At 36.4% G+C, this 14446-nt stretch overlaps 1 protein-coding gene across 1 annotated transcript in view; it reads right to left on the bottom strand.

Moving 5' to 3' along the window:
- ADCY8 (adenylate cyclase 8) overlaps window positions 1–14446 on the bottom strand; it is a 116772-nt gene that overhangs the window by 29159 nt on the left and 73167 nt on the right. Inside the window, 3 exon segments of the mRNA XM_041407573.1 lie at window positions 117–217; window positions 6390–6587; window positions 12308–12578. Of these exon segments, the coding sequence (XP_041263507.1) occupies window positions 117–217; window positions 6390–6587; window positions 12308–12578 (570 nt within the window).

The raw sequence follows: 14446 nt of genomic DNA on the forward strand, positions 1-14446 counted from the left end.
CACTTCTGGGGAACAAGCAGATTTTATTGGTTCATTGCACATCAATCCTAAAAATGTTATTCCAACGTGTCCCTAAGAGTGCCTTCAGATATATAGAGATATATTTCTGTATTTACCTGGAAGAAGGGAGCAAGCTTTGGATAGTGGTGATAAATACAAGAACAATAAATGCACACACCAAGTTTGACTTGAATACTTCATCTCGCATTTGAGAATACTAGAATAAAAAAAAAAACACACACAGAAAAGTAAATTACTTGTTAACACATGAAGTAGTTTCATTAAACCTGATGTATATAGGAGACATGGGGAAAATTAGCACAATGCACCAATAAATCAATAAACATGAATTTTGCTTGAAAATAAAACCTATCAAATAAATTGTTAATAATCTGGTAAAATATTTTAACCAAGAGAGCAAAAATCTGTAATTTCCAATACAAAATTGTTCTGCTTTGGTCATTATTTGCCTTAAAAATCCTGAGGTAAATACCAGGAGCTTGTGCTGCTGTGTAGAATACTAAACATTTAATTGCTTAATAAAATACTTAACAACCAGAGAAACCATGAATTTCCTCACATGAAGACAAGCACTGGAATCATTTGATACTCTGCATGCATGATGGTACAGAGGTGTTTCCATAATGGCCAAATTGAGTCTGCTCTGCTATTTTTTCTAATTTTCTTTTTAAAGAAAATGATGCAGTTAGAATATTCTGGGACTATTTGGGATGCTGGGATGCTGAAACTCTGTATCCTAACAAAGCCAGAGGCTGTGTGGAAACTTGGCAATATGGCATTCTCCAAATGTAAAAGACTATTTGAGGTGCATTATTATAAAGATTTATTGAAAACATATTTTTCTCCAGCATATCAAACAACTGAGAATGCTATCAGGTTCCTTTTTTAATGGAAATCACCAAGAAATGGAGTAACAGACACATCCACAGACCACAGTGGAGCAGTCAAAGTGGAAATATTAACCATGTCCTCAGCTGTTATTTATCATTGCTAATTCAATTAAACTGCAGCTGTTTACTGTAGATGAAGATTAGTCCATAGGAATATGTTTTGTAATTCTCCATATCCTTTATGGATGACACCAAACTTTCTGTGTTTATAAGAAATCCTGCAAAGGCTTGCCCCAGTAATTTTTCTTCCTCTGAACAATAACTTCATTTTGTTTAAACCTTTACTGTTTTAAAGGGGCTGAAAAAAAGGTTATAAGAGTCAAAGCGATATCAGACACCAGAATCTCTCTCCAGAAATTTGGAAATAGGGAAAACTGCTGTAAATGCCTAGAAACTTTTATAACATTAAAAAATTATTAAGAAATGTGTCAAGAACATACATACACTGAAAGAGTCCAGCTTTGAACTGGATTTCATAGCTAATTTGCTCTTGAAGTGAGATCCTATCTTAGACTTAGACTTTCCCTACATGGACCTTTGGTTGGGACACCATCTCAGCATAAACATCTGATCAAAACAGTCTCAAGTTCCCAGATGAAAAAAGGTTTCACTTCCCTGCTCCCATTTGTCATGAGTAAAAGAGGGGGTTCAGGTGTTGTTGTCCCTCATTTTGACTCCTCCTCTCCTGTGATTATACCTTGTGTCTGCTGCTGGCAGTATCACTTTGGCATGATTTTTGATAGTGGCCACAGGTAATTCCACTTCATTTTGCTGCTGGAACCCCAGAAGCACTGACCCTGATTTCATGTGCAAGGAAACAGAACTGCATCAGTCTGCATAAATAATGGACCAGGGCTTCTTTCAAACAGGGAAAAAGAAAGGTATGTTCCTTAAAATATAGCATGAAATCCCAACTGCTCCATAGGGAAATTAAGGCAAACTAGATGAATGAAACACAAACATAGAATGGCCTGCTGTGTTGAGCATTATGTCAAAAGGATGGATGCTGTGTTCTAATCAGTAGCAGCATTGTGATGAGGAATTGTTGGCATCCCTAGGCATCACTGACATAAATGATAAATGTAGCAGCTCTGTAGAAGTCTACCCATTAATGACTTGGAGAAGTAATTGAAGGATTCACTAAGCCTCAAAGCCCTTCAAAAATCGTGGGGAGGCGTGTAGCCAACCAGAGCTGTGTAGAGTGGTAGGAAGAATGGTGATGTGACCTTGTCTGCAGTGAAAACCTTCCCTGCAGCCCCCACAGAGCCACCTGTGCTGGTGCGACTTGCTCCTGGCCCAGTGAAGGCTCCCAAGGGGTTTGGGTCATTTACCTGCACTGTTGGGAGGGAACTGTTTATCCATGCCAGCTGGCTGAAACTAGGAAAGGCCAGGATTCTCCTGTTGAGTAATGCTGCTTATTCCTCACCTCCCTCTTCCAAAGCCTGTTTGAAATGGGAGCATCAGTAATATGACAGGCTCACATATTCCCCTAAAGAAAATGTTTGTGCACTGGGGAGGAAGGTGTTTGGTCTTATCCTCTCTGCCGCTCTTTGACTCAGAGAGGACCTTATGGATGAAAAGGGAGACCAGGCTTGCTCTTCATCAGAGCAATGTTGGAAAAGTTTCTGCAACACAGGAGAGGAATGGAAGAATGTGATTCAAGAAGCCTAGGACATGAGAAGAAAAGAACTCCTGAAAAGACCAAAGAGGAGACAGAGATCCAGTTGCTGATCAGCAATAGAAAAGTTGTTGACCAGGCACAGAGTTTGCCCAGCATCTCTTGTAGAACTCCTTTCAACTGGAAGTTTCTGAGTTGAAGGAAGGAGGTGATGCCTGTGGCTGCTGAGATACAGCAAGCAGGAGAAGCAAAATTGTTTTCCTACTCATGTAATTTCTATTTATCTTACAAGTCAGAAATTGTGAAACAGAGAAACTCAGATATTTAGGTCTAATATTTGAACTAAGAAAATGTGTACTTTGAAATTCAAAGCTCTTTTGATATTTCCAGTGTGCTCACCTCACAGAAAATACATAAATGTTTCATGTCTAAGCCCAGCCTGTTTTCTAATCCAAGTACAAATATGCAGGAAGACTTTGAATATCTTTATACAAACCTTTACATTGGAAACTTTCTTTAAAAAATCCCTACAGCATGTAAAATTCCCTGTTCTGCGCCTCTGCTTTACCCAGCATGAAAGTACCTGGTATGGATATTTTAAAGTTGCTGATATTTAGGGAGATCATCATGATGATATCTTTTACTTATTGGAATAATCTGAAGTAGGATCAGATTTTCCTATGAGCCATTATATAATTGGAAATTTTAGTATCTTTTCATGCTACAATCAGAAGCACCTTTGTGTGATGATCTACCTACATGCTATATCCTAAAAAATCCTCTAGCAAAATTGAGGGTGAATTGTCTCTAATTGAAATGCCATATCAAGCATTAATGAGTGAAATACAGGTTAGTAATGACTAGTCAATTTCAGTAAAGAATCTAGAAAATATACCAGGTGGGGTCCTGCACCTATAAAAATGCAGAATCATTTTCATCAGAAATGAATGAATCAGGAATTCAAATCCTATGAAAAATGAAGTATTGCAGAAGTCATATTGAAATACACAACATTAGTTCTCTAATGTAACTGCTACTGCCTGCTGCGGAACACACACTTATCCTATCATCATAGAAGGACAAAGAGAGAGGACTGGCAAAGTACTCCAGTGGCTGAAACTGCAGTGACATAGCAGTTATCGCAACCAGTGTAAACCAGGTAGTTTAGCTAGCTCCATGGTAGTTTTGTGCATGATGATTCCAGAATTATTTCGGGGTTTTTTCCTAATCTTTTGAAATCTTAAATGAAGAAATCTGTAAATTTCATGACTAGCATAAACCTGATATCTGGAATTGTTTTATAATGAAAAATATTCAAACCAACCCAGACTGTTTGAACAGAGGTCCAGTATAACATTTTAGATCCATTCATGTCACCCCATGATCCCACATCATGGTAGTCCTGTTACTAATGCAGGAGGAAGGAATATAGTTTATTTTTCATGTGGTTACTCACTTTTCTGTCATTTGAGGAACAGAACATTAACACAATTCTCACTGAACAAGGTAAAGGTAAGACTTCTTGGCCAGGATCTCATCTATTTAAACCTGAATTTGCTGTGTTTCCTAAATGGACTGGAAGAAGGGAGAAAGTGGTAGTAACAAGATGGGATGGAGAAAATAGCTACTTTCTGCAGTAAAATAATTCAAATATTACTTTTCCCATGACTTCCTGAAACCTATGGTTAAACACTATGGTTATAAAGACAAACCTGTAATTACTGCACAGGCATGCAGGAGGGAAGGGACATTTCCCATGCTGTTTGCATGCATTTGCTCCTGTCTACAACAAAGAGGACACTATGATTCATCTTCCCTTAATCCACATAATTTCTTTGTATCCTGGTACATTCCTCATCACTATCTGAGCACTCTGAGCAGAAGCAATGAGGTTTCTGACCAGAGGCTGTCCAGCTGTTGGTGGTGGATATGCCAGAACAAATAAAGCAGTGGTGACATTTTTTAAAACTTTACTCCCTCCTAATATGAGAAAACAGATTAATTTATGGAACAGAAAGAATACTCAGTCAACCTTGCTGAACAGATTTTATATTTCTATTGCCTGTGCTACTGGTTGAGACTAACACTAAAGAAATGTTGAATGAAAGTAAAAATCTCCAAACACTGCATCCCAATCCTCCATTGGAAATACCTTACTGGGAAGAAAGTTTACCAAATCTGCTAAAACTTTAAGTTTTAAATAGACTTTTTTTTCATTCAGATGCAATTAAAAACTTTACTAATATTTTTAATCTGACCACGTAATGTGATGGATCAGGGCACGGATCTTTTTTAGTTTCTTAAATTGCATTGAAATTTAATTCCAGACTAACTTTATAGGTTTGTTTTTTTTTTTTTTTTTTTGTGGCTGACAATTGTGAAATATAGAATAATAAGATAGTTTATTTTCTGGATATGGGATCTGATTCTGGGCAGTGCCCTTTTGCACCAGCCCACGCTCAAGCCTTCTGTGATTAAATAGCACGGTAAGGCAAGGTGAGCCACTGGCAAGTTTGCTCATTCATCAAGTTGTTTGTGATCAGGCTGTTTCCTCCTTTAGCCAAAACATTTCAGATTCTTTCACCATATTTTTTTATCTTGTGTCTTGAAAAGATTAAAGATTATTCAGGACTCCTGGGACTTTATGTAGGAGTTCATTTGATATTGGAGATCTTGAATTTTGCTTGCTCTGGGTCCGTGTCATCTTTGCATGATGACTGCACTGAAAGAAGTATCTTCATATTTTCCTTTTCAGTAGATAATTATTTGTGGATAATTTGGTTTTGGGGGTTCTACCTTGTGTCTCAGTGTAAATATCCTCATGAGGAAATGCAATCTTGTAATTCTGTTTCAGCAAACATTTGTTGTTTCTTCTACAAGATTACTAGCACAATAAGGGCTTAGATATGCTTCAAACAGAATTTTTCTTTTCCAGTTGTCGTGATAAGACTCTCACTTATTAGCCTTCCTGAGGACTAGTCTCTCATAAATCAAGTAAAAATGTCTGTTTTCCAGTGGAAGTTAGAGTGGTGATGGAGAAGTGAGCCTCCATGCTTTCAATTCCCCGCTATTTATATTTTCTTTAAGTCAAGTGCACATAGTATTGCAGACCTGCTGTTGCTGCACTGTCATAGCATATGAGATTACCAAAGAAAGTAAATGAAATTATTTCAGACCTGTGCAACTTCACCCCATGCTATCAGCTTTCAAGGAGTGTTCTTCCATTACCTTATCTTTTAAAACTTATAACTTACATCTGGATGTAGATTAAGAGAAGTTAATGAGATCATATTGCTGTTGAGAAGCAGCAAAGACATGAACCATATTTACCTCTTAGAAACAGTTTTTTTAAGAAGGATATTTAAAACAGAGTTGAAAAATTACTCTTGACTTCAAAAAAATATTGCAGCTGCATAGAGGACATCAGAGGGATTCTATGACTAAATGGAAGGAACGTATCTATGCAAATATAGATATATATATTTCTGAATAAAAATGAAAGTTTATTAATATGCTCAATCAATGTTAGTGCCAAAGTAACCTGCCATCTGACAGAAAACTGCTTGTACTCAATACCAAGTTCAACCCAGACAGTGGCTGTTGTTTTCAAAAACTGAGTTTGTTCAGTGTAGATATTTTCCAACAAGGAAATGCAATCATTTCAGCATTATAGCACCTGCATCATGTCACTGTGTATTATGAACTCTAGCTCAGCCCCGCCTTCTGATAACTGAAACAAAATAAAAAAGAAAAACAAAGCAAGAAAAAACAACACAAGCCAGAACCTACAGCTTTTCTACTTCAGTGAACATTTATTACAATTTGAGTTGTGAATATTGCAGCTACCAAGCCCCAGCTACCTTATGCTCCAGGCTGGAGTCTTTAAACATCAGTGAAAAAGGCTTGATATGCTCTCTTCTCAATTTATCGCCACTCCGTAAGTCGATGGTGTGCTCTATTCGCTTGTTAATTTCCTCAGGCCCAGACTGGACATGCAAAGCTTGTGCAAGATGGTTTGGAAGCAGATTTATTGAATTTCTTGTTAGGGCAGCCAGAGTCTAGGGGAAAGCACATGCAAACAGAATAAACCTGCTGGTCCCCTTGGGTTAAAAATGCAATGTTTTAGTTCATGTTGCATTGCAAACCGTTACAGCATTCCATGCAATTCATTCAATGAAATCTATAGAAGTGTAAAATAATAAGTCTGTTCCACTAGACACATACAGTACATTAAGGGGAGCATTTAATGCCTTCTTTTTTACAGGCTAGGAGGTTTGTTGCTGCACTGAGCATTAGGACTATATTCCACTTTCCAAATCTGATATTTAATTATTAAAGCATGCATGAGGTGAGTACACACCAAAATAACAGTAAGATATCTGACTCAATGGTGTGTTTTAATAAGTAAGAATGGAAGCTATATAAAACAAAGCCCACAACACAGAAGTAATGAAGTTTTTCTTATATCAAAGTTACTGGATGTGTGTAGTTAAGGAACAGATCACTTAGTCAGGAGTGAAGAAGGTGACATTCTGATTAGTTCAGCATGGGTTTTCAGATAATATGTTCTTCTTCACTACTGGTCTATTTCAGCCAGTCTACATTACAGTTAGGCTATATGATTTAATTTAACTGTAATTCATGTTTGTATTTAAAATATCATCTCAAATACATTATTCCTTTGGTATTTCAATGACTTATCAAAGGAAAAAATGAAAATATTTTGCTTCACAAAGGAATTCTAGCAGATATAGTATGAAGGGTGTTTCAACTTCAGCAAAGAGTTAGAGTTTTCTTTCATAAAGAGAATAACTCATTCCCATTTTATGGTGCCATTTCATGACACGAACCACAGCGAAGCAGCTCTTTCCCACTTGAATGGGAAAAGAAACTCTACTACTGTAATATTCCCAAGGGTTAAGAATTATTAATGAATGGAAAGGATGTGAAACTTCATACATCATAGCATAAGACATTTCAGCATTATTATGGGTGGGAAATAAAATTCTGCCTGAGAAAAGTTATTCCATAGGTCCTGCCTGAAAAGACCTTCAGCTCTCTCTCCTACTGGGCATTGTTGAAACAGGAGCTTAGAATGTTTTGCCACCAGATACCCCTGGAAGGCAAATTCTTTTTTATCACAGGATTACATTGGGCAAATGCTATAGGGAGGTTTCCCTTGTTGATATTCAAATTATAGTAAACAAACATATTCTAATGACTCTTGGGCAGCACATTAAAGCACAGGAAGGGACTCAAGTACCCACTGCCAAAGCCCAGGTGACAACTTTCCTTACAATCCTAAAAATCAAGTCCATGGATCTGTAGTTACAGATATCCATCTTATTAACAGTAATTTAAGATCCCAAAATACAGGTAGAAAATCTTCTCTCTGTTTCAAAGTGAAAAGTAGTTTTCCTGTTTGTTTAGTAGAACAAGGGCTTCAGTAGAGAAGGTTTGGGATGACACTCTGCTTGAACCCTCTCTTCTTCTGTCTAGCAAATCACTATTATCAACATTAGGAGAAAAAAACAGTATCAAAGAAACTTTTCTCATACTTAGGTTCAGATATGTCTGAATTCATATATTGGCCTTGGGAGAAACAATCAAGGCAAGTGGATAAATGCTATATTATTACACACTGTGACACTACTTTAGTTTAAGTACTCCTATCTCTTTTAAACTGAACTAGAAAGAAAAGCTTTTATCAATTTGTGATGGCTGAAAGGGCATGAGTGTGTCTGAAGTCCCTGTTAAAGGATAAGATCACATCAGATGGTGGTGTGTAAATTGATTCCTCAAAATTACATTGTATTTCTTCTTCTGCACTGGAAATGAGGGTGGAGAGCATCATGAATGTTTTTGACAAGCATTTTGTTTTATTTATACAAGGAAAATAATCTCAGTTCATCCTGTTAAGCAACTATATTTTGGTTAAAATTCTATTTTAAGCTGTGATTGATATGAAGGCTTGTCTCCTTGCTGAATGTATGAAGTGTTTTACATCTCATGGTAGATGAACATGACATACCATCACCACTGTGGCCATGGGGCCTGTAGTACTTTGCAAAAATAGACTCTGAATTTGCATTTATATTCACAATATAACAAGGAAATTCATATTTTTGTTCCATCATTTCCTCTCCCTCATATACATGCACATACTTTAAAAAACTGCTTCCCTGTGTTTAGATATAAAAGCAATGAAAAAACATCATGCAAATTATTGTCTCAAGAATAAGTTCTAACAACATTTTGTCACTTATTCCCCTCTTTGCTCTGCATCTTTTAAGACTTCTTTATTCAAACACAAAGAAATATTCATTCTTCCTATTCTTCCTTCTCTCCTACACTTTTGTGAGCAGCTCTATGGAAGACACAGTTATGAATTCTACAATGAGCTTTTGAAGTTTTCTGATGCTGACAATAACCATTCACACAGGAACAAACACAAAGTTCTGTTAAAAAAAAAAAAGAGCCTAGTCAAACTTGCATCTGAAACTGAAAGATGAATTAAAACAAACACATAATAAAACTCCAACTTCAGACCCATTTTATACAGACTTTAAAAGGTAGCTAGATTAGATTTTACTTCTTTCCTGGAAGTTTTCCTGCAAAAAGTCCAATCATCCTGCTCTCAACAAGAAGGGAAATTTTTAATCTGTGACATTTAGAATACCTTAGGAAGGCTTCAAATTTTTTTTTTCATACTGGGAGCATCAGGTTTTGGAAGCAAATAGGAAAATAAAAGGTAACATGCTTAAGAAGACCAGTTGCAGATAGGATTTAGCTCAAGATGAAGACACTTAAATGAGTGTGTGTACAAGTTTGGTGTCTACATGCTCAGTGTCTAAAGTTCAATTTCTTTCAATATACACTCCAGGAACTTTCAGTTTCCCAATCCTATGTAGCTGGGGTCAGCAGAGATGCTTTGGGGACTGGACAATAGTCAGGAGGCAGGAGATGTGGCACGAGACACAGGGACATCGTGTACCACTGGTCAGTGGCGAGAACAGCTGGGGAGTGCTGGGGAATCACAGCCCAGAAATAACAACAATTACAGTGGGGTAACTGTAACATGTGGGAACCTTGGTTTTGAACTAATTTCCACCCTTTTGTTTACACCTGTCTGTCATCTTGGCAGTCTTTTAGTATAATTCCTGTGCTCACTGCTAAGCTTCACTGCAACCACTACTAAGGTACACCTGTAGAAGACAGACATTTTAATATGCTGTTTTTCCTAATTCACATACTGACAGGCCCATCAGGTGCCTCCAGCAGCACATCCAGTGACCATGTTATGCTTTCAGCTACTCCTTTTCTAAGGTACATGGAAGAATTCCAACTTAAACAGCCATTAATTCATTCTAGAGGAGGAGGCCTTTACTTTCTTGAAATAAAATAAATTCTGTCCAATTTTCTTTGCTTTAAGAAAGAAGCCCAGACACTTATTTCAATAACAGAAACCTCTATTTATACTGGAAGTTTCTCTTATTGAAACCAAATTTCAATAAGAAATTTGGTTTCAATATAACTACAACTGGGCATATTTGAATTTCAGACAAGAACTTGCACCCTTGGCTTGCCTCACGATCAGAGCAAGGGCACATAGTGATATTTGGGCTGTAGGTGTACTTTTTGCTAATATCTGTGACTGCCTACATAAAAAGTGGTTATTTGTTTCTTACTCACATAAAAACATCTGCAATTCACTGATTCAGAACACAAGTTGAAGGTAATGAGTGTGGATTCGGATAAATTTGAGTTTGGCTTAAGAGCACCCCAGAGATTTCACGTGCTTCCTAACATAGCTAGAGTTAAAATTAAAATACATGTGATCAATTGCTCAAATTTTATTGTAATTTATATTGGGTAAAGAAATAATTTAAATTCTGTTGGCAAATATTCAAATATACAGAGTGATTCACTGCTGGGTTGCTGCTTCTATGATTCTCAAAGCCTGCTGCTGACAGTGACCTTTAAGCTGCTTAATTAGTGTTATTAAATGCTTATTCTATCCAAGACTGACACATCTCTGGAAAACGCTACTACATCCTAGTATAATTTAAATCTATCATCCGAATTTTTTAGCTAAAATACATTATTTATGAGCAATACTGCCTATTGTCTCTACTGTAAATAAAGAATTATATAATAATTGAATCATACATAGAACAGCAGATTTTCAAAATCTTGTCTCCACCGAAAGGCTTATTGTTAAACTGTGTTATATAAAATTACAGCTTTTCCCAACACCACTTCAAATTCTTTAAAAAAAACTGTGAGAAACTGTTCTAAAAGTAGATTGTTTATTGCCATAAGGAAAAAAAAAAGTTTTAAAAAACCTGTTAAGCTATGCCTATTTCAATTACTTTCAAAGCCTTTTTGCTAGTACTAGGAGTTGATCAATAATTGAATAAACCCACTAATCCTTTATTTTGTTCTTTGCCTTTATTAGCATCAAGGTCAGGTTTAGCTGAGAAAATGACCAAAAAAATAAGAGCCTACCCTGCAGAGATTATTTTTTACTACAAGACTGGAATATCTTAAAGGGAAAGAAACAGGGAGAGATCACAAGATATTCACAGTAGCATGCACCCATATCTCTACTCCTAATGAAATGACAATATAGAGACAGGTCAACAAATTACAGAGAATACTGTAAGGCAGTGTAGAGGCAAATACACAGATGTACAGCACATATATAAAACAGGTGTTTTATATAACAGCAAACTGTGCCATGCTCAAATTAAGTTTGGAGAGATGAAGGCACTGCTGTGGGCTGACTGTTTGTGAAATTTTATCACTTCTGAGCACATTTGTAAGAAGCAGAAGACAGTTGACAAAAGCAAGACCTCCACACAACAATGCTTAAAGTTCAACAGACAGTTCAGACAAGTAGGAATAAGGATGTGCAGCAGAAGATCATCTGTCATTACAGATCCCTCAAAGAAAATGGAAGAAAACTTCAGCTGACCTTGCGTCATACAGACTCATCAATCTTCCAAGTGCAGTGAGAAAAGTGGAGTCTGAGGGCATTTTAACCTTTCAATCTTTAATTCCTCTAAACAACAAGACTTCACAAAATGATTTTTTTTTTACTGTACAACAATTGTTGGTTCCCAGGTTGCTGGCAATCAGCCATGCAGTGCTTTTGGAAGATATCTGACCAGGAGAAGTTGCTATTATCTCATATTTCTGTTGAGCTACAGATGTCCTTACAATCTAACTCATCTGCTAGTGTACCTTGATTATATCTTAGAGTATGAATTTTTAAATTTTTTTTTGTTACAAAAGTGAGAAATAAAGAACCTGATTTCACATGCTTTTTTTTTCCTTTCCTCAGATATCAATAAACTACTTTATGCTTTTTCCTCTGGGAAAATGCCCTTTCCCACATCCCTTTAATTTGATGGACCTACAGTGAAACTATGCAATGGGATATACTCTCTGACTAGAATGTTCCAACTAGTTTAGTAACATTAGATTTATTTTTAATTACTTCGTGGAGTGGTTCAATTAAAACTAAGCCGTGCAGCATTTAATTTCAGTTGGGAAAAAGAAAAAAAACAATGCACCCAAAATCTCTGCTTCACTGGCATTTTCCCAGTTCAGATACATGATTTTTCTGCCTTGAAACAATTTGTTCAATCCTCTGCTGTTACAGTACATGTTAGAATAAAGGTTAAAGATGAAGTTGCCTCCTCTGAGGCCTCCATTGTTGAAGTGCACTCAATCATGCATTCATCTCAATGACATTAAAGGAAGTTTGACTTACGTTTTGTTTTCCCACTATGTTATCAAATGGAAGTTCAGGGCTCCAGGATCCCTCGGTAAACGTGGCTCCGCTGCTTCTCCTGTCAGAGGAGCTGACAGCCTCTTTCACAATATCTTCAGGTAAAGTCAACAGACTCTCCTCAGGTTGTTTAATTAAATAAGTTTCAATGTTATGTTTCCTCAGGAATTCATTGCGCTCTTTGCCATGCCCTTCTTCAACTTTATAATCCCCATTCAGGCAGTCCAGAGTGGCTTTGGAGATGTGAATCCTCCTGTATAAGTGAAATAAGTAGTAGCAAATACTGATTGTGCTCTACTATACATAGGTTAGAAGGAGGTTTTGAACTCTACATTGTTTGTCATCATGGATAAATACAAGGCTTTCTATTGCAAACAATGAAAATTAAGTAGTGCATTTAAAAACATGAGCTGTATTTGTGGTCAAATAATCTCAAAATATGTTTACATCATTAAGATATCATTAATGCACAAAGTCCTGTCACAGGAAAAACACTGACATTCACACCTGATACCTCTGCTCAGAGTTAATAGTTTAATGGGAGACTTACCCAAGTAAAATGCTATTCTGAGTGAAAGAAAATTGTACTTCAGGGAACTATGTTGAGAGAAAAATAAATAGTAGGCATTGGAGCAGTTTACATGAAGGTCTTTAATTTCCTTCAGTTTCCTGAGGTAGCTTAAACATTTGAAATTAGTGGTCTGATTGCACCTGAAGTGAATTAGGGAAATAGGAGAACTATGCAAAGGCAAGAATTATAACGATTTTTATTAAGACAGGCAATGAGTTCAATAAGCTTTGACCAAAGAGAAGCTGAATTTAAGAGATTACATGCAAAAGAACTCAAATTTTGCAATGGTATGATAGGAATTTCGATGCCTTCCAGCCAAACTGTTTTTAAGGAATCTTCAAGTTCCTGCATGTAGGAGAATTGCAGACACCTCCAGAGCCCATCAACATGGTCAGTTATCCTATACTGTACAATACAGCATCATGAATGCAGCAAGAATTGTTCATTAGGCATTTATTTAGCCCAAAGAAAATAGTTGTAGTGACCCTAAACCAGCTGATTTTTTAAACTTTGGATGTATGTCACTTTCTGAAAGACAGACTTGCATACAAATTCCTAATATTCAGAGTGAGTTGAAATTCTTGATCCTTTCTTGATGACACATGCTACATTGCTTTTCTCAGGCACCACAATTTGGCTTCCTCCTGTGAAGGAAATGGTCCTAGCATGTCCCTTGGGAACTTCCTTCTGTGACTCAAAGATGCCAATAGAGAATTGAATTGCATAATATTTTGATGGAATAAAAGACTAAAAGGCATATATTATGTGTATACATTGCTAGAAAATAAAGTTCTGGTTGTATTTAAGCAGTGTGAAGTGCCCAGAAGTATCAGAACTTGGCACAAACTGTCCATGTGGACTACTAAATATAAAAATCTAATTAAAAGATTGAAAATTTGTATCCCAGCCATTTTTTAAAATGTCTCAACTTCCCTGCTTATTTACCAGGTTTTGTACAACTTTCTCTTTCTAAAGGCATGCTGTTATAATGACCACAGGGATTAGTAGTATTTTGTAGTGAAAAATTAGTAAAACTCATGATAAAACCCAGTAAAAATGTCACTCAAATATAAGCAACTTTTGGCCTGGACTTAAACAGCAAAGCATGTGACCTCTCAGAAAGATGATGAGTTTCCTAGCCCTAAGACATCCAAATAGGTTAAATTGATTAAGTAAAGACTAACCTAAAACTAAAGAAAAAAAAGAAAAAAGAAAAAGACAGTGATACGCTAGTTGCCAAGGTGACTATCTATCTCTTTAGATTCAACTAATATAATTTAGGAAATAAAGCCTTGAAATATGGATTTTATGATGGATATGATAACAGCTTTACCAGAGTATGGAGATAGCTATTAATGTGATATTCTTAAATGGGCCAAATATTAATAAATAGTTGGCAGATTATAAGTATTTTCTGGCTTCACGTTTTGTACTCCTTGCTTAAAAATCTTAAAATGTGGAGAGATATCTTTTAATTTTCTACAAATACAGTACATTGGGAACCTGAGTATTGAAGTCAAAAATATTGCCTGACCTTCTCTTGAAAGTGT

Source organism: Onychostruthus taczanowskii, unplaced genomic scaffold (genome assembly GCF_017590055.1).
Source record: "Onychostruthus taczanowskii isolate IOZ18803 unplaced genomic scaffold, ASM1759005v1 scaffold27, whole genome shotgun sequence".
In the NCBI taxonomy this organism is placed as follows: Eukaryota; Metazoa; Chordata; class Aves; order Passeriformes; family Passeridae; genus Onychostruthus; species Onychostruthus taczanowskii.